Source organism: Chiloscyllium punctatum, chromosome 24, assembly GCF_047496795.1.
Source record: "Chiloscyllium punctatum isolate Juve2018m chromosome 24, sChiPun1.3, whole genome shotgun sequence".
NCBI lineage: Eukaryota > Metazoa > Chordata > Chondrichthyes > Orectolobiformes > Hemiscylliidae > Chiloscyllium > Chiloscyllium punctatum.
In genome coordinates this window covers 63,743,114-63,768,879 of record NC_092762.1, presented here as the reverse complement: position 1 = coordinate 63,768,879, position 25,766 = coordinate 63,743,114, and the positions used below count along the sequence as shown (strand labels likewise).

Here is a 25,766-nt window from a genome sequence, read left to right as displayed (position 1 = left end):
ATCTTTCCCGATGACGTTTGGAAAGCAGCTTTACATCTCATTGTGAATAAATCAATGCAGTTTGTAAATCAAAACACATTTCTGTGCATGGTTTTCCTTGTGCACATATCTGAATCGCATGTCTTCCTTTCACTGCACCAACAGAAACATCAACTGCAAGTACAGAAACAACCACGGCACTGGCAACCTCTTCATCAACTACCACGCCTGGTGCAACAAGCACCGCAAGTTCCACTCCAGCATCGACCAGCATCTCATCGTCACCGCTGACTACAAGTGGTGAGTTTGCCATAAACATTATCGCCAGTTCCACCTGATTGATGGAAATCCAGTGTAGTATCTGATGGAATTCAGAAAGTTTAGCAAACAATTCTTTCGCTTCAACTTCTAGGTCTATGATTGGGCAGGTCTCAAGAGTACAGGTTGTTGTTGGTACATTTCATGAGATTCAATTTTAATGATTCGGAGATGCCGGTGTTGGACTGGGGTGTACAAAGTTAAAAATCACACAACAACCTGGTGTTGTGTGATTTTTAACTTCAATTTAATATGTTTATCGTCCTGCAAAGTTTCACAAACTGTGGTAGTAAAAGAATATAGCACACTATACAATGGGTGAACATTTGCACCATTCGATTCCAAATGGCCTGATAGCCTGACTAAACCTGTTACTTACTTTTCACAGTCACTCCAGAAACCTCAACCACCAGTGCAGACACCACGACTACGACAGTGACTACTACATCAACTCCAGCACCAACAAGTTCAACAGCACAAACAACTGCTTCAACAACACAGGGCACCACTTCAACTGGTCAGTGGAAATAAAAAATTCCATATGTACGTTAAATTTGGTTGCATTCAATAGAAAACTGCATAATGAGAATTTGCTGGATTTAGTGAAAATATTACTGCATTTTTGTTCATAATTATGAGAACGAAAATGAGTTACATAAGTTTTCTTCCCACTTCTGTTTCAATGAGACATCATCCCACCATTACATACTGAATCAATTAGAATAGTGAGGACTTATCGCAGATAAAGGCAATGTGTAAATTAATACATAACTAAAAATATTTTTAAAAATTGAATGTAAGTTTCAATTATGTCATTAATACCATTCACCACAACAGCAGAAACATCAACTGCAAGTACAGTGACCACTACTGGAGTACCGGGTTCTACGTCAACTGCTGTGTCCACCAATACAGCAGAATCAACAACTACAAGCTCTGCAGCTGAATTCACGACAACCGAAACAACACAAGGACCTACAACTTCTGGTGAGAATCCTATTACCTTTGTATTGTCAAATATTAATATCTCAATTTGAGCAGTACTTGGTCAAAAACTCAATGAAGAAACAATAAATGTTGTTCCCAGACTCTAGTAATTTTACTCAGACGTTAGTTGATTTGCCTGGTACGCATTCTCAGTTTGATCTTTCCCGATGAAGTTTGGAAAGCAGTTTTACATCTCATTGTGAATAAATCAATGCAGTTTGTAAATCAAAACACATTTCTGTGTATGGTTTTCCTTGTGCATGTATCTGAATCGCATGTCTTACTTTTCCTGCACCAACAGAAACATCAACTGCAAGTACAGAAACAACCACGGCACTGGCAACCTCTTCATCAACTACCACACCTGGTGCAACAAGCCCTGCAAGTTCCACTCCAGCATTGACCAGCATCTCAACGTCACCGCTCCCTACAAGTGGTGAGTATCCAATAAAAAAAATTTCATTTACTCCATCGTGATCCTAGCATTATAAAAATGCATTAATTGCAGTCGCTACTTTGGTTCTGTCACAGGCTGCCATGTTAGTCTGTGGACCATTTATGTTTGTTCAAAATGGCTGCAAGTTAAAGCAATTTGGAAGTTAATGCATATTTTTGTTTGCATTATTCTCAGTTGATGGTTGTGCTGAAATAAATCATTAATTATTTCTGCTTCTGCACCAGAAGTTTCTACTGCAAGTACAGAGACCACCACTGGAGTCCCAATCTCTACGGTACCTGTTGCACCATCAAATGCAACAGCATCAAAAACTACAAGTAGCTCGAGTCCAACACCTACAGTTGCATCCACAACATCTGATACAACACAACCATTGACAACAACTGGTGAGAATCTTGTACAATGGTGGCTGAGAGAACTTTTGATGAGGACCCGTCTACTGAGGTAGTGTGGGCTGAGGTTAGTAACAGGAGAGGAGAGGTCATACTTCTTGGAGTTTTTTATAGGCCTCCGCAGAGTTCCAGAGAGATGGAAGAGAGGATTAGTAACACTATTCTGGCTAGGAGTGAAAGGAACAGGGTGGTCATTATGGGGGACTTTAACTTCCCCAACATTGATTGGAAATGTTATAGCTTTAGTATGTTGGATGGATCAGTTTTTGTCCAATGTGTACAGGAGGATCTTCTGACACAGTATGTCGAAGGGCCGACAAAAGGGGAGGCCACACTGGATCTGGTGCTTGGTAATGAACCAGGCCAGGTGTTTGATTTAGATGTACGTGAGCACTTTGGAGAGAGTGACCATAATTCAGTTATGTTTAGTTTAGCAACAGAAAGGAATCGGTACAAGCCACAGGTCAAGAGTTATCGATGGGGCAAGGGCAATTATAATGCGATTAGGCAGGAATTAGGATGCATAGAATGGGGTAACAAAATGCTGGGGATGCAGACAATCGAAATGTGGAGCTGGTTTAAGGAATAGATATTGCGTGTCCTTGATAGGTATGTCCCTGTCAGGCAGGGAGGAAGTGATAATGTAAGGGAACTGTGGTTTACTACAGAAATTGCATCTCTTGTTAAGAAGAAGAAGGAGGCTTATGTGTTGATGAGGCAAGATGGTTCAGATGAGGCGATGGAGAGTTACAGATCAGCCAGGAAGGATTTAAAGAGAGAGTTAAGAAGACCAAAGAGAGGACACGAGCAGTCTTTAGCAAATAGAATAAAGGAGAACCCCTAAAGCTTTCTATAGGTATGTGAGGAATAAAAGGATGATTCAGGTAGGAATAGGGCCAGTCAAAGACAGAAGTGGGAAGTTGAGTGTGGACCCTGTAGAGATTGGAGAGGTGCTAAATGAATATTTCTCATCGGTGTTCTCTCAGGAAAAGGACGGTATTGTAGAGGAGAAGAATGAGGTACGAGATATTAGACTAGAAAGGATTGAGGTTAGTGATGCACAGGTGTTATCAATTCTAGAAGGAGTGAAAGTAGATAAGTCCCTTGGCCGGATGGGATTTAACCGAGGATTCTCTGGGAAGCTAGGGAGGAGATAGCAGAGCCTTTGGCTTTGATATTTGAGTCATCATAGGTACTAAACTGTAGACAGAGGAATGGAGGATTGCAAATGTTGTGCCCTTGTTCAAGAAGGGCAGCAGAGATGACCCAGGTAATTGTAGACCAATGAGCCTTACTTCTGTTGTAGGAAAGCTTTTGGACAGGATTATGAGAGATAAGATTTATAATCATCTAGCACGCAACAATTCGATTTCAGATAGTCAACATAGTTTCGTCAAGGGCAGGTCTTGCCTCACTGAATTTTTTGAGAAGGTGACCAAGCATGTAGATGAGGGTAGGGCAGTTGACATGGTATACTTTGACTTCAGTAAAGCCTTTGATAATGTTCCACACGGCAGGCTGATGGAGAAAATGCAGAGGCATGGAATTGAGGGTGATTTAGAAGTTTGGATTAGAAACTGGCTGTCTGGAAGAAGGCAGCGAGTGGTGGTTAATGGAAAATATTCAGCCTGGAGTCCAGTTACTAATGGTGTGCCACAGGGATCTGTTTGGGACCACTGCTGTTTGTCATTTTTATAAATGACTTAGACGCAGGCATAGGTGGATGGATTAGGAAATTTGCAAATGACACTTAAGTTGGTGGAGTAGTGGACAGTTTGGAAGAATGTTACAGGTTGCAGGGGGACTTGGATAAACTGCAGAATTGGGCTGAGAGGTGGCAAATGGAGTTCAATGCAGCTAAATGTGAGGTGATGCACTTTGGGAAGAATAACAGGATGACAGAGTACTTAGTCAATGGAAAGATTCTTGGTAGTGTGGATGTGCAGGTGGATCTTGGAGTCCTTGTGCATAGATCCCTGAAAGTTGCCACCCAGGTGAATAGTGCTGTTAAGAAGGCATATGGTATGTTAGGTTTCATTGGTAGAAAGATTGAGTTCTGGAATCATAATATCATGCTGCAACTAAACAAAATGCTGGTGCGGCCACACTTGGAATATTGTGTACTGTTCTGGTCGCCCCATTACAGAAGGGATGTGGAAGCATTGGAAAAGGTGCAGAGGAGATTTACCAGGATGTTACCTGGTCTGGAGGGAAGGTCCTATGAGGAAAGGCTGAGAGACTTGGGTCTGTTCTCATTGGAAAGAAGAAGGTGATAGATTTAAGACAGATGTCAGAGGCAAGTTCTTTATGCAGAGAGTCGTAATGGCATGGAATGCCCTACCTGCTAAGATAGTCAACTCCGCCACCTTAGGGAGATTTAAACAATTCTTAAATAAGCACATTGATGATTTTGGGATAGTGTAGGGGGATGAGCTGAGAATAGTTCACAGGTCGGCATAATAATGAGGGCCGAAGGGCCTGTTCTGCGCTGTATTGTTCTGTTTTCTATGTTCTATGTTATTTTTGTGTTGCAATCTATTTTATCCAATTTTAAAACTGTATTTGAAGTGTAAACTGTTGTAAGTATATCAATGATAGTGTTTTTCCTGTTTATAACAACATAATGATTGGAACTCTAGTTTGCCAGATGTCCCTTTTCTTTGTCTTTTCCAAATTAATTTGGCCAAGTAACATTTATGTGTAGTTGTTCACTAATTATTGCAAATTGGAAGTCGATCTGATTTTCTAAGTGTTCTGTTCCTGACCCAAATGATAATAATCTGATTATCCATCATACTTGTGCATTTTTGACCACTGTGATAGAGATTCAAGAATTTGCAGATGTTGCTTAATGTATTTTCCCTGCTGTAATTTTGATCCATTTCTCCCAGTAAGTAATTTGCACTAAACCAAAATATAAAGATCAACAGCAGCTTGTAAATGAATTTATGTTCTTTATATTTGAGTTGGCTTCATTTCAAAAATGTCATTAATCACTTTCACAACTGCATTAGAAACCTCAACCACCAGTGCAGAGACCACGACTGAGACAGTGACTACAACATCAACTCCAGCACCAACAAGTTCAACAGCACAAACAACTGCAAGCAGCTCCGCTTCAACATCAGCAGTGGAATCGACAACAGCTTCAACAACACAGGGCTCTACTTCAACTGGTCAGTGGAAATAAAAATTCTGTCTGTAAATTCAATGTTTTTGCAATCAAATTAAAACATGCTTGTGTGCCTCTTACTTCAAATTGATTGTAAATTTCAATTATGCCATTAATTATTTCCACTGCAACAGCAAAAACATCAATTACAAGTACAATCACCACTACTGGAGTACTAAGTTCTATGTCAACTGCTGCGTTCAACAGTACAACAGAATCAACAACTACAAGCAGCTTCACTACAACCCCTGCAGCTGAATCCACAACAACTGTAATAACACAGGAACCTACAAGAACTGGTGAGAATCCTGTTACCTTTCATTGCAATGTAATGATTTCTAATGTTTAGCGATACTTGCAGAACAAACTGAATGAAGAAACAACAATTGCTTTTTCTTGATTGCATAACTTTTACAGACAGACGGGTTGATTTACCAGCTTTCCCTTTTCTTTTTGTCTTTTCCAAATATCTTTGTAAAATAGTTTTACATCATATTATGAATAAATCAGTGTAGTTTATAAATCAAAACACATTTCTATGTATGGTTTTCCTAGTACACCTATCTGAATCGCATGTCCTAATTTCACTACACCAACAGAAACATCAACTGCAAGTACAGAAACAACCACTGCACTGGCAACCTCTTCATCAACTACCACGCCTGGTGCAACAAGCACCGCAAGTTCCACTCCAGCATCGACCAGCATCTCAACGTCACCACTGACTACAAGTGGTGAGTTTGCAACAAACAAGTATCACTAGTTCCACCTGATTGATTGCAATCCAGTGCAGCATCTAAATCAATTCAGGAAATTATGAAAACATTTCTTAGACAGACTTTGAACTTCATTATAATGCAGGGTACAAGCTTACAGGGATGTTACTAGGTGCATTTCACAAGTTTCTATTTTCATACATTTATCTTACTTGACAATGTTACTTACAAAGTGGCTTTAACAGAACGTGGCAAATTATAAGCTGGGTGAACATTTGTCACATTTGATTCCAAGTGGTGTGATAGTCTGATAAATGCCATTTATCGTTTTCACAGTCACTCCAGAAACCTCGACCACCAGTGCAGAGACCACGACTGAGACAGTGACTACAACATCAACTCCAGCACCAACAAGTTCAACAGCACAAACAACTGCAAGCAGCTCCGCTTCAACATCAGCAGTGGAATTGACAACAGCTTCAACAACACAGGGCACTACTTCAACTGGTCAGTGGAAATAAAAAGTTCTATCTGTTCAATCAATTCTATTGGTTTGTCTGCATGCCGGTTTAAACTCAAAATATTGTTTATGACTATGGACATTTGCCTGTTGCTTCAAATATGCCTTTACCTAACCTCACAGCATCTACAGAAACCTTGAGTGCAAGTACCCAGACTATCTTCACAGGACCATCCTCTACATCAGCTGAGGCATTGACAAGTACAACAGCAGCAACAACTGCAGGGAGCTCTACCGAAGCACTAACAACTGTATCAACCACAATAACAGTAACATCACTCACAACAAGAGGTGACTTGAAAATATATTTGTATCACCAGTTGTATTTTTCTTCAACCTAATTCATATTCTGAATATTAAATGATATAATGGCTGAATTTTGTTTAGTTCTGTTATTCCCGATATAATCCAGGACAAAAACATGTGCTTGCACTTTGCCCATTTGCCGTTATTGCATCATTATCTTATGAAGTAAATTTCATTAGCTCTAAATGTGAATGAAGCATTATTGTTTTCTATGCAGAAAGATAATGCGATTCAAAAGTTACTCTTTATACCATTGATAAAAGCTGCTTAAATTTATTTAGTCCAGTCATATGTGCACTAGTGCTTGTACTGTGGAATATACCTGTCATATCTGATCTGATTTCGAAATGTGCTGCTCTAACATGAAGAATTCCAGGCGTCCTGAGCAAAATGTTATCTGATTTGATCTGTTCTTTGTGGCACATGCTCATAGCTCAGAGCATCGCCTATGCCCACTTATATAACACAGATCATTTCAGGATGTACCTCATCACAGATGCTACAAAGACAGGTGGGGGGACAGATTGTGTTGAGGAAGTTGGGAATTAGCAGAAGGACTTGGACACACTAAGCGAGTGGACAAAGAAGTGACAGATGGAATACAGTGTGGGTAAATGGGAGGTTCTGCACTTAGTGGGAAGAATAGAAGTGTAGACTATTTTCTAAATAAGGAAAGGCTTCAGAAATCTGAAGCACAAAGCAACTTGGGAGTCCTGGTTCAGGATTTGCTTATGCTTAACTTGAAGGTTCAGTTGGTAGCTGGCAAATGCAATGTTGGTATTAATTTCGAGAGGGCAAGAACACAAGAATGGGGATGTACTGCTGAGGCTATAAGGCTCAGATTGGACCACATTTGGGATATTGGAGCAGTTTTGGGCCGTGAATTTAAGGAACGATGTGCTAGAGTTTGAGGGGATTCTGAGGAAGTTGGAGAATGACCCTCTGGATGAAAGGGTTGTTAAATGAGAAGCAGTTGAGGACTCTGGGTCTATAAATGATGGCACTAAGAAGAATGAGGGGGGGAGTCTGATTGAAACTTACTTAGAATACTGAGAGGCCTGGGTAGAGTGGATGTGGAAATGTTTCCACTAATAAGAGAGACTAGGACCTGAGGGCAGAGCCTCAGAGTAAAGGGGTAACTCTTTAAAACTGAGATGAGGATGAATTTCTTCAGCCAGAGGGCACTAAATCTGTAGAACGAATTGCCACAGACGGCTGTGAAGTCCAGTTATTTAGTATATTTAAGACAGAGAATAGATAGGGTCTTGTTTAGTAAGGGGAACACCAGTTATAGGGAGAAGGCAGGAGAATGGCATTGAGAAACTTATAAGCCATAATCATATGGCAGAGCAGACTCGATAGGTTTCTGCTCCAAACCTGATGGCCTTATGGTAGGTGGATCATAGCATATTATAACATCACATAAAAACTTTAGACTAAATAAGACTGCTCCATGAAGATTGGCATAACAATATGAATCTTCTATTCATCAGCAGAAATGACCTCTCCATCTATTCAAACCTCAACAAATTTCCCTGTCACAAGCTCAGCAATAACGGTCTCCACCAGTGAAGCATTGACAACAAACACAACCCACTTCTTCACAGGTACAGACTAGAACAAATTGTGAGATAATAAACAAACATTTTTCTGACAGTACCTACATCCAGAGATTTTTAAAACCAGCGTGATGTTTTTCTGAAATGTATATTTTTAAACCATTATTCAAAATACAAACAACAATTGAAATATCCCTCAGTTTTAATAAAGAAATGGGGCCAGTGTGTACCCCAAGAAGACCTCAAATACTTTGTTAGTGGAGTGACTGGGCTGGATGCCCAATTCGCCTGAAACATTTGTGCAGTTGGCCTTGTTAACACTGGGGTTTGGCTACAATATGCCAGCCTGCCTGCTGAAGCCCCTCACTATCATGTAGTCCAGTCAGCCTCTGAACAAGGAGCAGAAAAGTTCATGAGGGCTTTAAGCTTAGTGAAGAAAGACAATAAAATGAAGGAAATTGTCAAATCTGTCAAGTCAGGGAGGGAGCTGGGCAGTAATTCCTGCCATTTTTGAAGATGGGTTCTCTATGTGCATGTGCATCAGCCTTGTCCAGTTCTGATATTCTCTTTGAGAAGCTGGTATCGTGTCACCAAATCACATTTTGTTTACATGTGGAAAGTTTTTGACATTAATCCAGCTTCCTCAGAGCCAGCCCTCAGAGTGTGTGAGAATGTCTGACATTCTTGTTCTTATCTGTTAGCCAGGATTCCCTGATTGGATCAGATTAACAGCCCCAATCAGGAAACTCATTCTCTGAGGTCCACCTGACTGACCTCATTGTAATCACGACAAGACCAAATCTAGAAGATGTCACTTAATATATTGTCATATTTATTTGAACGGATTTAAGTGTTTTCATCAAATTTTACTTGCACCTCTTTGTCTTACAGTTGAACCCCCCATTGTGCCTAAAACTGACAATCCAATTCAAACTCAAACAAAAAAATTTAATGTAACATTTACTGTGCTCTCACTGCCATTCACACCAGTTCTACAAAATCTCACTTCCCCATTATACCTGGCTGAATCGAAAAATATTCTTGAGGAGGTAAGCATGATATCCAAGTGAAGAAGGATGAATGGATTCTATGTCATTTGATTCTTGTAATAAATGTTATTTTTTTAAATTTTCTACAGCTCAATAATCTGTATGCAAACAGCAAAGTAAATTCAACATTCTTGAATTGTCAACCAATATCTTTTAGGTAAGCAATTACATTTTACTGCAGAAGTTGCTAATTAGAATGATTACACTCTCTATATAAATTCAATTGGTTTGTATTTTATTGGTATCCCCAAAAGGCAAATTATGTTTAAAAAAAGCATTTTCTTTTTGTCATACTCCGATGACGCTATTCCCTCACGCAATAATATGATCCCATACTTACAATCTTCTCAATTTTCATTTCACTCATTCATTGGATGTGGATGTTTGTTTCTGTAGTAAACTTCCTGCTATTGAATAACCTCAGCTTGAATTGTGCAGATGCATAATGCTGGTTATCTTTTCAAATGTCATGCAACATAATTAAGTCAAAAGGGAAGAATATGCATTAGGTTGATTTCAGAAATCAGTTCTTCAAACACAATAAATTAATTCGGTTATTTACTATTATGTTGATGATGTTATAATAAATTAATCCCTGGTATTTTTGTGTATCAGACCTGCAAATGATGGTAACAGTACAGTTGAAGCATTCTGTACTTTTATAAAGCTTGTTAGTGGCCAGCAAATTGATGAAGTTCAACTCTACCATGAATTTCGAGACAACACAAATGGCATCACCAGCTTAGACAACTATTCATTGGACAGCAACAGCCTCTATGTAGATGGTACATACTCATTTTCATTAAATATTTTTGACTTATCTTACTTACTGATTTTTATTCACTCTGTAACACTCTATTTTATAGTCAATTTCAAGTTGAAATGTGATCCTGTCACCATCTGTCTTGCTTGAGGTGTTCTGTTTAACCAATTGCCCCACACTCTGACCCCTGAATTGCCAATTCCTTGCCATTTCTGGTCTACTCTTTCTCACAATCATTATCTAATGCCTCATTCCTAATCTACTGTCTCTCACATTCTGATCTACAACCTGCTATTCACTCCTTATCTTTGCTTCACTCATTGATTTCTTTTATCCTTATCTCCCGACACTTGTTCAATCACTTCCAGTCTTCAGGTCTTGCTAATTGATTATGTAATCAACGAGATAAAAGCTTTCAAACATATTTTATTTAAAGGCTGATTTTCATGCAGAGTGCTGATGGTGGGCTTCCTTTAACATTCCAATGTCTTCAACTTCTAATCAAATGTAGAAAATCTTATCTAAGCTGTCACCTCTATGCTTTACTGGAATTATTTATTTCTTAATTGCAGTTAATTATATGCCACTAAAATATTTTTGAATAAGCTTATTCATCTTTTTCAATATATTTGCTTTTCCAGGTTACCACGAATCAGCAGTTCTAACAAGTAAGATATTTATCTCTCAGTTAGTATTACTCTTCAACATTTTTAAATATTGAACCAGTTTAACGTAATATCTTGTCCAGAATCATTTTGGGAAAATTTCTTCCACCTGCTAAGCATATCATAAGTACATTCTTTGCAGATGATCTAAGGATTCTATTACAGCAAGTACACAATAGATATTCTTCAAACATAAATTTTAAAATAATGAAAGCCAACAGCATAGCCCCAAGCACCAATGGCTGTTATTAAAGGACGGCAACTGATGCTAAGCTTAACCTAAGGGTCAGCATTCCTCAGGTGATAATGAGAAAGTGGGGCTTTTGCAGTAAGCACAGCTAGTACAAGAATTGTACCCATGCTGTTGTCACTATTCTGCATTGCAAACTAGCTATCCAGTCAACTGAACCAACCAACCCCCTTTTAAGAATAGACAATACAATTGTTGAAACATCTGGTAAGATAATTCATCATTTAGTCAGTATAATTGGAGATCTAGGAGACCTAGATTTAAAATCTAGGACCTGTTTACATATTACAGTCATTACCTGATAACTGCCCCTATTATACAAAGGCATTCCTCTCTTTGCTAAAAAAAACCTGTTTAATAATAAAATCTCAAACATTTGACATATTAATCAGTTCCCAGAAATTCAATCCCTGTTGAAAATTACAGTCTAATTGTAGGATAGGAATCAATTGTTTTAAAGCAGAAAGGTAAACATGAAACACTATTATCCTTTTCAACATGTTCCCAAATTTATCAGTTATAGGAGATCATGAAATTATCTGAAGTTTTAGCTAACACTTCCTTACAAAGTCAACAATCACACAACACCAGGTTATAGTCCAACAGGTTTAATTGGAAGCACTAGCTTTCGGAGCACCGCTCCTTCAACCACCTGATGAAGGAGCATCGCTCCGAAAACTAGTGCTTCCAATTAAACCTGTTGGACTATAACTTGGTGTTATGTGATTTTTAACTTTGTACAACCCAGTGCAACACCGGCATCTCCAAATCATGACTTCCTTACAAGGATTTCCCACAAATATCTTCTGAAAGTCCCCATGAATTGCATTCATTGATATTCCTCTTTTACTTTTTAATCACCTCTTCAAAAAACTGAATCACATTCGCTGAGTCTCTCTGAGTTGCTGAAAAATTTCAGACTATTCACACTATGCTTAATTATTCAAGTGGTTTGCCAACAATTTTTCCTATTCTCTGTTCTATGATCATTGGTCGACAACATAATTTCCCTCAAATTTCCCAGTATCTCATTCAAATCATCAATCACTTCATCTCAGTGGGCTTTCAGGCCACTTCCATTTGCTGCTTTAAAAAAATTCTCCATATTACTCCTGAAAATCTTATGCAAAATCTTAAACTTGTGGCTTCCAATCATTGCAACACCAAATGGAAAACATTTTGCTTTTATCTGCATTGCAATGTCATAATCCTTTACAAATGAAGTGTGAATTGCCATTCCTCTTAGGAGAAAATCTTTCACATTGCCAATGTAACTCGACAGCAACCTATCTGCCAGCATCTCAACAATTCCTCATATGTTGTCCAATCTCTTGCAAATCATGATAAGTTTCCAGATTTTGTATATTTTGGCAGGAAGTCAAAAACAAATGGAAAGGCTGATGCTCATTGTGTTCTCAGAATAATGTACTCTTTTTGTCTCCTGTTAGCAATAATACCAGCAGTGACAACAACGCAAACTCCAAATTTGGGAGAGAAGCCCATTGAATTTAATGTGACATTTGTCATCACTAACCTAGAGTTCATACAAAGTCTACAAGATTCCAGTTCCTTGTTGTTTAATTCTACATCAAATGATATTTCTGGACAGGTAACAAATTGAATATGTCATTATATGAGCAACTAATGTAGTTTTTTTAAAGATTAAGAGCTGTCTAATTAAGGAAGTGTTTCATAGATGCATTTTTATAATCTTTGAAAGTGTCATCCCCTAACAGTGTAATTATTACCTTTTTTCAGCTTACTACCCTATTCAATGAGAGTAAAATTAATGCAACATTTTCACATTGCAAAGTTGTTTCCTTCAGGTGAGTTCCTTTTATCTTTTAAAAAATTACATTTCCATTCAAGATTAATTAAAAATACCATTGCATTGTTTAAAGGGAGAAGGTAGTAATGATTGGAGCCATGTAAAGATGACTCAAAACACTTATATTTAGGCAGTGTAATACACAGGTATACTTACTGGCTGTATCTTGTGTGCAGTGTTTGTTTGCCATGCGATTGTCTCATATTTGGTTTACATCGGTGCATTGAAATCATCATTAGTTCTTCCACATTACATTTAAAATTGAATCACTGAACTGCTTTCCTTTACTCTTTCACTCTTCCATCCTCTTGACATTTAACTATACAAATATTTATAATGGAGGACAGATCCTGTGTTTCAAAGTTTTGAAAACTGATAATTGGGAAGTTATTTTAGCTACTGTTACAGGGGATGAATGAAGGTCTATTGAAATAGCTACAAGGTATGAATGTAAACTAGATTATACATTGCTATTTTTGGAATGATTTCACATTCAGTCAATCAACAAAGTGCTTTTTTTTTAACAGTTTGGCAAATGGTGGCAGCACCAGTGTGTATGCAATCTGTACATTTAGAAATGATTCCACCGCTGAGGAGATTGATAAAGTTACTGTGTACCGTGAATTCAGAGACAACACAAAGAACATCTCTACCTTAGGAAACTATTCGCTGGACAGCAACAGCCTCTACGTAAATGGTATTTAGCATTTAAAGGACATATTGTGTATATTTCAGTTTATATATGTTTGAATAGTTCATTCATCTTAAACAATGCACAAAAGATAGCATACTTTTTCAGGAATGTTTCCACGTGATGGATCTTGCTCACGATATTTATATCTTTTTCCATAGGTTATCATGAATCAACACTTTTCCCAAGTAAGTAAACTTTCCTTTCTTAATTCCATTATTGTTCCACTTTCAATCCTGCATTAAAATGAAGGCAGGACCCTTACTCATGAATGTCCCTATATTCTGAAATCAACCAATCTTATTGAGGATGCAGTGTTTCCAAGGTAGTCCTTGTGTGTCATTTATTTAAATTATTAAATTGAGCATTCTTTGAAGGCTCGACCAATGGTTGCATTTGTTACCTCATATCCATTATGCATGATCCACAGAATGACACAGCTGATCCCAAATCTGTAAGAAACAAGGAAATCAGATATTATTTGAAACAGCACACATCTGAGATGCCCCATGAAAAGACATAGTCAGTACTCAAGAATAAATTAATGTTAAGATGTTGTAGTTGTTCAAGTGAATTAAGGATCCAAACATGGCAAATATTTTAATCTACCAGTCTGCACACAAGAATACTGCTCAAAAGATACTGTGCAATGAACAAAGTTTTCTTTACGTAATTAGACACATTACAGTGATGCCTGTGACTCTGTATTGCATGTTGTCACGTCCCCTTAAAATGCAGGAAATAATTACATGCATTTTAAGGGGATGTGTCATATTAGATTGCAGATCTCTCATTTGGATACAAATGGTGAGGATAAATACTTCTCATTGTTTAGCCTTACAATCTCCTATTAAGTCCATGTCCCAAGATCATGAAACTGCAAATAGATCTCTGTTTGCAGAAATTTCTCTTTGTAATGTTAAAACAAGTTGCTTCTATAAATACAGCATTGTGGTGGCTGTATTATAATTTGTGTTCCAAAGAAGAGTCACTGGACTCAAAATACTACCTCTGCTTATCACCCAACAGATGTTGCACAGATCTGCTGAGTTTCTCTAAGACTTCATATATTTTCATTCTCATAGTTATACTCCTTGTGTAGCTTAGTGGCTTATATCTCCTCTAGGTTTGTGCAGAATTAAGCTGACATTCAAAAAGGTGTATTTTATTCATTCAATTGCTGCAGCTCATGTCATGCCTACACGAAGCTCCGATCCTGCTGTATGCATATAGTGCCCATTCTGTAGTTGTGCAATTAATTTCTTACCTGTGTGTATCCACACAAGATATTTGCTAACACAGCCTTAATATGTACTGACACCATGCAGGAAAAATTAAAATAAAATCACGTCTCAAATGAATAAGCCTCTCTGTCATTAACCATCTGCTACTCATTTTTACCATTGTTATTTAGATAATAAGCTAGATGCACAAATACTTGACCTGGTGTCCACTTCATGCTCAATTGAAAAATTGATGTTTATTGTATTCACAGACTAGTGTTCTCTTTATGTCTCCTTAGCAATAACACCAGTGGTGACGACAACACAAACACCAAACGTGGCAGACAAGCCCATTGAATTTAATGTTACATTTATAATCACCAACCTGATGTTTACACAAAATCTACAAGATTCCAGTTCCTTGTTGCATAATTCTACATCAGATATTATTTCCAAGCAGGTAACAAATAGAATCTGGTATTATTCCAACAAGTATTTTATTTCTGATAAGTTAAGAGCTAGGCTACTGGTAAAAGAAAATGACTCGGCAAAGTATTTTTAAAATCATTGTGCAGTTCAGCCTGTAACAGAATGATGTGAATTTATTTCAGCTCACTGCTCTGTTCAATAAGAGTGAAATTAATGAAACATTTTTACATTGTCAAGTCATTTCCTTCAGGTAAGTTTCAGTTGTTTCAAAAGTGATAATTTCGGGAAAAGTTATTAAGAAAATCAATGTGCATTTTTTAAAACCTAATAGTGATATGCTTCAAATCCTGTAATAAAGTTTAAAAATGTGAACATCTGTACAACAGAGAGCTCACAAAGGTGCATTTCATGGCTGAATGTTGTACAGATGTTGAGTGATTTGTGATGCTAATGTTTCACATTAGTTTTACACTTGTGTGTTTAATCATGATAATTAATACATCATTTAATTCACTTGAAACTGAACCAGTGAATTGCTTGGTTCACTTTTTACTCTCTTTGATGAATTTGGCATCTAATAATTCATTTAATCGGTGAATTAGCAGACATTTATTCATGACCAGAAAGACAATTGGAAATTATCCAGATTAATAATATGCTGAAAGATTTCAACTTTATTGAAGTACACATACTATTCCTGAGGGGATGAATGCTGATTAGCGTGATAATGCAATTTTCATAACACTTTCTTTTTTAGCTAACCTCTGAAATGCCTTTTGTTCTCACAGTGTGGCAAATGTTGCCAACACCAGCGTGTATTCACTCTGCACATTTAGAAATGATTCTACGCAGGATGTTGACAGGGTCACTGTGTACCACGAATTCAGAGACAACACAAACAACATCTCCACCTTAGGGATCTACTCATTGGACAATAACAGCCTCTACGTAAATGGTATGGAACATTTAAAGATATATGTTGTGCACTTGAATTTTATTCTACATGATTACTCATATCATTCAGAACGATTTAAGTCCATTTCAAGAAATGCATGAAATTTTGCTCCAATTTCTAAACTGTAAATTCCACACGGTACATGACACTTACAACATTTCAATCTTTTGTACAGGTTATCATGAAACAACACCTTTACCAAGTAAGTCTGCTTCTTATTCTTAGATTCATGCAAAGTTTGTAGTATTCCCATGGTAAACGAAAAGCAATTCTTCCACTTATGAGTGTTACTGTATTTTCAAATAAAGCTATTTATGTGGGGACTCAATGGTTTCCATATTCTCTTGGGCATTAATATTTTTCTCTGTAATGTTGAAGCTGAATTCTGGCATTGAGAATTTCTTGAATTTTCAATTAATGTTTGTCTGTTATTTTGCATCCAACCTTCTTGGTATAAGGAGTTTTGCAAACTGTTAATTAAATCTAGATGGCATTATGCAGAATATAACACTTGCTCATAAACTGACAACAGAAATCTGAAATTTCCAGTGTGAAGATATTTATTCAGTTTAAACAGTTCATTCCAAGACATCTGGACATATAGATTGTCTGCACAGACAGCATGCAGCAAAATCAGAAAAAGCAAGCACTCAAATAGACAAATATATCTCTCAACATTTACAGAATGCTTTGTTGTTTGAACTTTGTTGTTTGGATATTTGTTTAGACCTTTACGGCTTTTGTGGGTTGCAGGAAGGATGTTCATCTGGAAATGTATATTTTATTTTCAGACTAATGTTCTCTTTGTGTCTTCTGCTAGCATTACCACCAGCATTGACAACAACATACACTCCAAATGGGACAGAGAAGCCCATTGAATTTAATGTGACCTTCACAATCACCAACCTTGAGTTTACACAAAGTCTACAAGATTCTAGTTCCTTGCTGTTCAGTTCTGCATCAAATATTATTTCTCACCAGGTAACAAATAGATTTCAGTATTATCGCAACAACTATATGTCGCAGATAGATTAACTCTTATGTTACTGGTAAAAGAAAATGGTTTACTCTTCTTTTTCCAATCATTGAGAGTTTCACCCTGTAACAATATGATTTCTACTTCATTTCAGCTCACTGCCTTGTTCACCAAGAGTAAAGTTAATAAAACATTTTTCCATTGCAATGTTGTTTCCTTCAGGTGAGTTCAGTTTGTGTTTAAAAATGACAACTTCTGCAAACGTTATTGAAATAATCAATATGTATTTTTTTAAATTGGGAAATTAGATGCATGAAATGATGTAATAAAGTCTACAAATGTGAACACCTATACAACAGAAAATCACAAAGATATATCTCATGGTTGAATGTTGCATATACTGTTGAGTGATTTATGATCCTGTTGTTTAATATTTTAGTTACATGGTGCAGTGTAATTGTGACTTTTAATTCATTGAATGGTCTTTGATCTTGAACCAGGGAACAGCTTCCTTCACCTTTTTATTCACTTTGACTTTCTGACCCTTCATTTCTCGTATAATCAGTGAATATTTAAACACCCGTGTTTCATACTCGAGTTTTAAAGAATAGAATTAGTTGTAAATTATCCATATAGGTGGTACATTGAATGATTCCAACTTTAGTGAAGTACCTATAATATTCATGAGGGGATGAATGATGATTAGCGTGATAATACAATTTTTAGTTAATCTCTGAAATGCCTTTTGTTCTCACAGTGTGGCAAATGTTGCCAACACCAGCGTGTATTCACTCTGCACATTTAGAAATGATTCTACGCAGGATGTTGACAGGGTCACTGTGTACCACGAATTCAGAGACAACACAAACAACATCTCCACCTTAGGGATCTACTCATTGGACAATAACAGCCTCTACGTAAATGGTATGGAACATTTAAAGATATATGTTGTGCACTTGAATTTTATTCTACATGATTACTCATATCATTCAGAACGATTTAAGTCCATTTCAAGAAATGCATGAAATTTTGCTCCAATTTCTAAACTGTAAATTCCACACGGTACATGACACTTACAACATTTCAATCTTTTGTACAGGTTATCATGAAACAACACCTTTACCAAGTAAGTCTGCTTCTTAGCCTTAGGTTCATGTACAGTTTGTTGTATTCCCATGGTAAACGAAAAGCAATTCTTCCACTTATGATTGTTACTGTATTTTCAAATAAAGCTGTTTTTGTGAGGATTCAATGGTTTCCCTATTATTCTTGAGCATTATTTTTTTCTGTGTAATATTGAAGTTGAATTCTGGTATTGAGAATTCCTTGAATTTTCAATTAATGTTTGTCTGTGTTGCTTTGCATCCAATCTTCTTGGTATAAGGAGTATTGCAAACAGTTAATTAAATCTAGAAGTTATTTTCCAGAATATAATACTTGCTAGTAAACTGACAACAGAAATCTGAAATTTCCAGTGTGAAGATCTATTTATTCGGTTTATTCATTTTAAACAGTTCATTCCAAGACATCTGGACATATAGTTTGTCTGCACAGACAGCATGCAGCAAAATCAGAAAAACAAGCACTCAAATGGGCAAATATATCTCTCAACATTTACAGAACGCTGTCAATAATCTTGAACTTTGTTGTTTGGATATTTGTTTAGACCTTTACGGCTTTTGTGGGTTGCAGGAAGGATGTTCATCTGGAAATGTATATTTTATTTTCAGACTAATGTTCTCTTTGTGTCTTCTGCTAGCATTACCACCAGCATTGACAACAACACACACTCCAAATGGGACAGAGAAGCCCATTGAATTTAATGTGACCTTCACAATCACCAACCTTGAGTTTACACAAAGTCTACAAGATTCCAGTTCCTTGCTGTTCAGTTCTGCATCAAATATAATTTCCCACCAGGTAACACATAGATTTCAGTATCCAACAACTGTTTTGTTTCAGTTCGTGATAAAAGAAAATGATCTACTGAAATTATTTTACAATTCATGAAAGCTTTACCTTCCACTAAAAGTTTGTTTATGTCTTTATTTCAGCTCACTGCCCTGTTCAACAGGAGTAAAATTAATGCAACATTTTCACATTGCGAAGTTGCTTCATTTAAGTGAGTTATTTTTGTGTTAAACCATAATAATTTCTCTGATGGTTAAGTGAAAGATTGACAAGTTAACAATTTTTGGAACAATGTTAGTTCACTAATATCATCTCAAGGGCAATTGGAGATGGGTAATAAATGTTGGTCCTCATAGCCCACATCCACTGGATGAACTATTTAAAAATAGTTTGAAAGTGCTCGGATTGACACAACATAAAACACACAAAGATATCTTTCGAAGTTGAATGTTACACATACGGCTGAATGTTTTCTGATGCTATTGCTTCATATTTGTTTTATACTGGTGCATTTTAATCATCGTCACCAGTTCTTCCAAATGGTATGGGAAGTTACCCTGTGAACTGCTGGTTTACCTTTTGTCTGGAGGATGTTTTGGACACTTACTTCCTCAAGTACTGTGTTAGAGGACTGACACTTTGAGAACAGTGACAATTGAAAGCTATTTTAATCAATGGTGCATAGGACAATTGAATTGCCCAAAGTTTGTGCACTTTAGAATGTTAATTAGAATGATGAATAATATTTTCAAGACAGCTTCCTTTTTGGTTAATTTCCACAAATCATTTTTTTCTGCAGCCTTGCAAGTATTGGAAACACCAGCGTGTATGCAATCTGCATGTTTAGAAATGATTCTACTGCTCAGGAAATTGATAAGGTTACTGTGTACCATGTGTTCAGAGACAACACAGAGAACATCTCCACCTTAGGAATATATTCATTGGATAATAACAGCCTCTACGTAAATGGTATTGATCAGTTAATAATGATATTATGTTCAATAGAATTTTATTTTTGTCATTTAAATATAGCATTCAAATTGAATTCAGTTCATTTCAAACAATACACAAGTTTTATTCCACTCTTTAATGATAAAATTTTATCTTTCACTCACATATGTTTTTTTTTATATAGGCTACCATGAATCAATTCCTTTACCAAGTAAGTACACTTCCCATTACTTAGTTCACTTATTATTTCTTTTGTAACCTCATGGTAAAATAACGCAGAATTCTTTTCTGCAATAAAACAAAATCCAATAATTCCCATACATTCCTTGTGAATAATTCTTTTTCTGTATGATGACTGAGTTAAATTCTGTAATTTAGAATACTTTTAAGATTCAAACAATCGCTTGTGTGTCTCTTGCATCCAGTCTCCTTCATATGTGGACTTTTACAGCCTAACACCATTTGGGATAAAACAGTCCACTAGGCACTGTGGTCGAATCCCTCTACCTCTGGGCTAAGATCTGGGTTCAATTCCCACCTGTCTCAGACATGTGTCATCACATGCCTGAACAGGAGATTAAAGTAACTAAATCAGCCCCTTTGATTGCATCCCATCCACAAACTTCAGCATTCACTCCTTCAGCAACAATTTTCAATGACAGGAGTGTGGACTATCTAAAAGATGCACTACATTAACTTAAGAAGGGTCTTCCAACAGCAGCTTCCAAAACGCAACTTCAACCACATAGCGGAAAAAGGCTGTATGCAAACATGACCAACAGCAAGTTGCCTTCTAAGTCATTCAATCTTGTCTAGGAACTATAACACTGATGCTTCATAATTCATGGCATATCCTGGAACTCCTTCAAAACTGCACCGTGGTTGTCCCTACTCACCAAGGACCGCAATGGCTCAAGAAGGCAGCTCACTATTATGTTTTCTAGGGCAATTAGGGTTGGGAAATAAATGCTGGCTTAGACAGCAAGTCCACATTCCCTGAACGGATAGAAAAGTAGAAAAAAAATCACAGAAATAATGCTTGTAATTAGATCTGCAAGACTGGAGGCAAAAGACTTGGAAAAAATATTCAGTTCAAGACAACTGACGATATGGGCATTTTGTTTTATTCTTGGCTGGAACATTTGTCTCACTGTTGAGTCGGGCAATTGTTGCCAATCACAAATTGCCTTTGAACAGAGGTGCTTACTAAACATTCCAGAAAGCATTTAAGAATCATCCATATTGCTATTGGTCTCAAGGTGCAAGTAGATCAGCCAAGGTAAGGGCAGCTGATTTCTTTCCCTTAAAGACATTAGGAACCCTCATCTTCCCCGACCTTGATGCATAAAGCCAGCAGGTAGACGGGAACACCAATTTGTTTACCATTACCGAGACCAGGTTTGAATTCCACATTTCATTCAGTAAATTTGTACTCCACAAACTGCTGTGGTGGAAAACTTCTCCCCAAAGTATTAGCTTAGGTATCTTAATTATTCTTCCAAGATACCTTTGCACTATCTCAACCAAATCAAGTACCCACTTATACCCACGTATATCACATAGTAGAAGAAAAAAAACTGTGTTCTGCAATGCTCAAACATATCATGACAATATGTCAACAGTTCTTACTTGTCAACATTGTTGTAAGGATCTTTTTCTGGATTTGTGTTTATTTTGCCTGAAATACAAAATGACGATGTTTACTGTACTCTCAGACTACTGTTCTCTTTATGTTTCCTGTTAGCGATAACACCAGCAGTGTCAACAACACAAACTCCAAGTCCAGAAGAGCAATTTATAGAATTCAACGTGACCTTTGTTGTCATTAACTTAGAGTTTACACAGCCTCTACAAGATTCCAATTCATTGCTATTCAAGTCTGCTTCAAATATTATTTCTCACCAGGTAATAAGCAGATTACAGCATTATACCAATAACGACTACTTCTCAGAAAAAAAGGAAGTGTAGCATTGACTGATGCTTTCATTGAAATAAAATAATTTAACTGTAAGAGATTTTTCTTCTAAAACTGTGATTATGATTTTGTTCCAGCTCACTGAACTGTATGGCAAAAGCAAAATTAATGCAACATTTTTAACTTGCCAAACTATTTCTTTCCGGTGAGTGGCCATTTCTGTAATTGCAAATTAGACTGAAGATTAATTAAAATTATGAAGCCACAGTGTTCAATGTTAAAAGGTAACAATGCCTGAAATTATGTTCTACTTGTTGTATATTATACTTGGCAGAAAACAATATTCACTCTGAGAATCTTGTGCATACCTCCATTGCATTTGAAGTATTAGCCAAAGAAGTTTTTCTTTTAGCTGTTCCTTTCCAGCTTTGAAGTTTGGAGCACCCTGATAGTCAGTGATGAAGGGCATACTCCTGTGTTTTAAACATATTTTTGAGAACAGAGTTAATGGGAAAGTATTTCAATTGCTGGAGCAGAAGTTAATTCCAATTCATTTGAATTCTAAACATTATTAGTGATTATCACAATGTTAATTGTAAAAAAAACTTGACAGATCAACTTTTATTCTTTGCTAAACCTTCTAACTGAATTTTATTTTACAACAGTCCAACAAATATTGGCAGCACCAGTGTGTATTCAATCTGCACGTTCAGCAATGAATCTACATCCGAAAAGGTTGATAAAGTTATTGCCTACAATGTCTTCAGGAACAACACAAAAAACATCTCTACCTTAGGAGCATACGCACTGGACAATAACAGCCTTTACGTAAATGGTATTGATCATTTAAAGAGAATATTCTGTTCCATTATATTTTCCATTAGAATTTCAATATATTATTCAGATGCAGTTCAATTAATTTTAAACAATTTTTTTTTGCGGAGATTCCAATTAACATACTTTGTACCAAATATTTGTAATTGTTTTTTTCAGGTTACCATGAATCAACTCCCTTGCCCAGTAAGTCTTATATTGTTTCTTAGTTCCATTAATAGTTCTCATTAGTAGTGAGAGTGGCACAAATGCTGGTTTTAGTTTACTAGCTTTATCGATACATTATTAAATGGCGCTATTATTGCAAATAAAATGTTTCTCTTTTCTTAATCAAACTTTTAGTAAAATTCTCAGCTTGAAAATCTGCTTTTAGTTCAACTATAAGTTTTTACACTTCTATTAATTTTACTTAATGTGTAGATTTTGAATAGACTGAGTTTCATACCTGCCACCTGAAAAGCTGAAATGCATTGCTATCGATGCTGGCTGTCTAGCAGGCTCCAACAAGTTTTAATTAAAATGAGATTTCCACCCCTCATCTGGGAGAAAGTTAAACCACAAAGAGTTACCAATAAATCTGATTGACAGCAATTCCATAGCCCCAGGTGCTGCATATAGCAAGCTGCCCCCAGAGTTTAAGTCTTAGGGTTTAGTCTTTGATAGCTCCTTCCAAACCCCATGACCTCTACCTTCTAGAAGGACCAGCAGATACATGGGAATAACATTCTAGCAAGTTCCACTCCAAGACCTTCATCATCCTGACCAGACACTATATCATTGCTCCTTCAGTATCACTGGATCAGCATCCTAGCCCTAACTCTCTAATGACATTGTGAGTGTACCTGCACCAAATGGACTGCAGCGGTGGCTTAGTGATTAGCACTGCTATGATCTATGATCGATTCCAACCTTGGGTGATTGGAGTTTGCACATTCTCTTCTTGTCTGTGTGGGTTTTCACTGAGTGCTGTGATTTCGTCCCAGAGTCCAAAGACTAGGTAGATTCGCCATACTAAATTGACCTTAGTGTCCAGGGATGTGCAGCTTAGATGGACTAGCTATGGGAAATGCAGGGTTTCAGGCTTTGGGTGGGGGGTCTGTGTCTGGGTGGGATGCTTTTTGGAGATTTGTTGGGCCAAGTGGCCTCTTTCTGCACACAGTCAGGATCCTACGATTCTATGAAGAAAGCAGGTCACAGCCACTTTCTTATGGACAAATTAGTGATGGACAATAAATTCTCACCCAGCCAACAATGCTGACATCCCATGAATGAATAAAAAAGAAAGGTACAGGCTAAGGTTACGCCTGGAACCTCCCACCCATCCCCATCTACTTCCCACACTGAGCAAGTTCAATTTCAGTGACTCCCTTCAGCTCCAGACCCCTCCTGCTAGACTAAAAATTGAAGCTGGGCATCCATTTGTTTGCTCCTTAACAACTTCAATTGAGGCAGGGACTGACTGAGGTCTCACACTCACCACCATAAAATTGCAGAAAAGTCAGGAGAGGTGTGAACTTGACCCTCCACCTCCCCTGCACACCTACTGGTGGAAGAACATAAAACTCTGATATCTAAGTCAGTAAGAATGAAAAAATGTTTCTTAACAGAGAAGCAATTAGTCACACACTCCTTGGCTGGGCAGCTTTTGTACCAAACACGTTTATCAAAGCAACCTTGGGTGACTGGTTGTGTGGAGTTTGCACATTCTCTTCTTGTCTGTGTGGGTTTTCACTGAGTGCTGTGATTTCGTCCCAGAGTCCAAAGACTAGGTAGATTCGCCATACTAAATTGACCTTAGTGTCCAGGGATTTGCAGCCTAGGACAAACTTTTCCATCCCAACCTGCCATAAAGTATTTTGATGTGATTTCTGTTTTCTTGGTTTATTCAAACTTCACTCTGGAAGAGAAACGATACAATTGCAAAGATTATTTTACTCCCAGTTTAACATTTCTTCAATTTATTTTAACAGCACCAGTTGTGACCACAACTCCAAACCCGCAAGTCGAGTCCTTCGATTTTAATGTGACCTTCATTATTACTAACTTGGTACCAACAACAAATCTAATAGCATCCAATTCTGCACTACACAAATCTGCCTCAAATATTATTAATTTCCAGGTTAGTTGATAATTTAGTTATGAATACAGATATATTATTTCATTAAATACAGAATTTTCCCAATACTGTGTCTGTTCCTTTCCTTCAGTTAAACAACGTGTTTACAAACAGCAACATCAATAGGACATTCTCAAGCTGCAGAGTTCAATCATTTAGGTAAGGAATGTTGACATTACTTCAGTCTTATTATTGTTATTATCATTACTATTTCTAAACTTATTAAGAATAATTAATACTGCAAAAATAGCAGAACTATGATGTATTCTATCAGGTTCTTATTGCTGGCTCAGTACTCAACTCTAATTAGTATACTCGCTGAAGGAAATTGTTTGTGGCTTTGATCGATATTTGTTCCATATGACTTTGTGTGCAATGGGGCATGATAAAGCATGGTGTCATGGTAAAGCAAATTATGTTCCAAAAAATTGCTGGTCTTAATAAGATCGCTCGCCCCCAAACAACCCAGAGAACAGGGTGAAAATGTTGCACTCTCAGGAGGGCAGTCTGTTCCCTCCCAGTGCCCTCACTGCTTGCTCCTCTAGCTAGCACACCCAGAATTCTGCTATCTACATCAGGAAGGCATAGCTTACAAGTTGGCCTCCTAATCTCAATGCTTGAAGTCATCTTCCAAGGTCATTTGTACTCACTTCCACTGAACATGTAGCCTGCACTTTCAACAGCAAGCACTTAGAGCTGGTAACCAGGACTGTGGAGTTAAATAAGCCAAATATTCAATTCCTTTCAAAGATATGCATCTTATGGGCAATCTGTCAACTAGGGAATACTTAGCAACTGTGTCTT

The 25,766-nt window shown here is 37.1% G+C and overlaps 1 protein-coding gene across 1 annotated transcript in view; it reads left to right on the top strand.

Annotated features, from left to right (window-relative positions):
• Positions 1 to 25,766, top strand: part of LOC140494637 (uncharacterized) — a 90,928-nt gene that overhangs the window by 40,538 nt on the left and 24,624 nt on the right. The window contains exons 72-108 of the mRNA XM_072594035.1: positions 145 to 279; positions 686 to 814; positions 1,135 to 1,284; positions 1,586 to 1,720; positions 1,966 to 2,127; positions 5,148 to 5,309; positions 5,440 to 5,604; positions 5,905 to 6,039; positions 6,358 to 6,528; positions 6,665 to 6,832; positions 8,341 to 8,454; positions 9,298 to 9,455; positions 9,545 to 9,612; positions 10,071 to 10,240; positions 10,860 to 10,886; positions 12,582 to 12,742; positions 12,892 to 12,959; positions 13,489 to 13,658; positions 13,814 to 13,840; positions 15,175 to 15,335; positions 15,487 to 15,554; positions 16,093 to 16,259; positions 16,435 to 16,461; positions 17,080 to 17,240; positions 17,390 to 17,457; positions 17,993 to 18,159; positions 18,335 to 18,361; positions 18,995 to 19,155; positions 19,290 to 19,357; positions 19,946 to 20,115; positions 20,282 to 20,308; positions 21,842 to 22,002; positions 22,150 to 22,217; positions 22,678 to 22,847; positions 23,006 to 23,032; positions 24,817 to 24,965; positions 25,054 to 25,121. Coding sequence (XP_072450136.1) covers positions 145 to 279; positions 686 to 814; positions 1,135 to 1,284; positions 1,586 to 1,720; positions 1,966 to 2,127; positions 5,148 to 5,309; positions 5,440 to 5,604; positions 5,905 to 6,039; positions 6,358 to 6,528; positions 6,665 to 6,832; positions 8,341 to 8,454; positions 9,298 to 9,455; positions 9,545 to 9,612; positions 10,071 to 10,240; positions 10,860 to 10,886; positions 12,582 to 12,742; positions 12,892 to 12,959; positions 13,489 to 13,658; positions 13,814 to 13,840; positions 15,175 to 15,335; positions 15,487 to 15,554; positions 16,093 to 16,259; positions 16,435 to 16,461; positions 17,080 to 17,240; positions 17,390 to 17,457; positions 17,993 to 18,159; positions 18,335 to 18,361; positions 18,995 to 19,155; positions 19,290 to 19,357; positions 19,946 to 20,115; positions 20,282 to 20,308; positions 21,842 to 22,002; positions 22,150 to 22,217; positions 22,678 to 22,847; positions 23,006 to 23,032; positions 24,817 to 24,965; positions 25,054 to 25,121 — 4,390 coding nt within the window. The remainder of the gene's footprint in view (positions 1 to 144; positions 280 to 685; positions 815 to 1,134; positions 1,285 to 1,585; positions 1,721 to 1,965; positions 2,128 to 5,147; positions 5,310 to 5,439; positions 5,605 to 5,904; positions 6,040 to 6,357; positions 6,529 to 6,664; positions 6,833 to 8,340; positions 8,455 to 9,297; positions 9,456 to 9,544; positions 9,613 to 10,070; positions 10,241 to 10,859; positions 10,887 to 12,581; positions 12,743 to 12,891; positions 12,960 to 13,488; positions 13,659 to 13,813; positions 13,841 to 15,174; positions 15,336 to 15,486; positions 15,555 to 16,092; positions 16,260 to 16,434; positions 16,462 to 17,079; positions 17,241 to 17,389; positions 17,458 to 17,992; positions 18,160 to 18,334; positions 18,362 to 18,994; positions 19,156 to 19,289; positions 19,358 to 19,945; positions 20,116 to 20,281; positions 20,309 to 21,841; positions 22,003 to 22,149; positions 22,218 to 22,677; positions 22,848 to 23,005; positions 23,033 to 24,816; positions 24,966 to 25,053; positions 25,122 to 25,766) is intronic.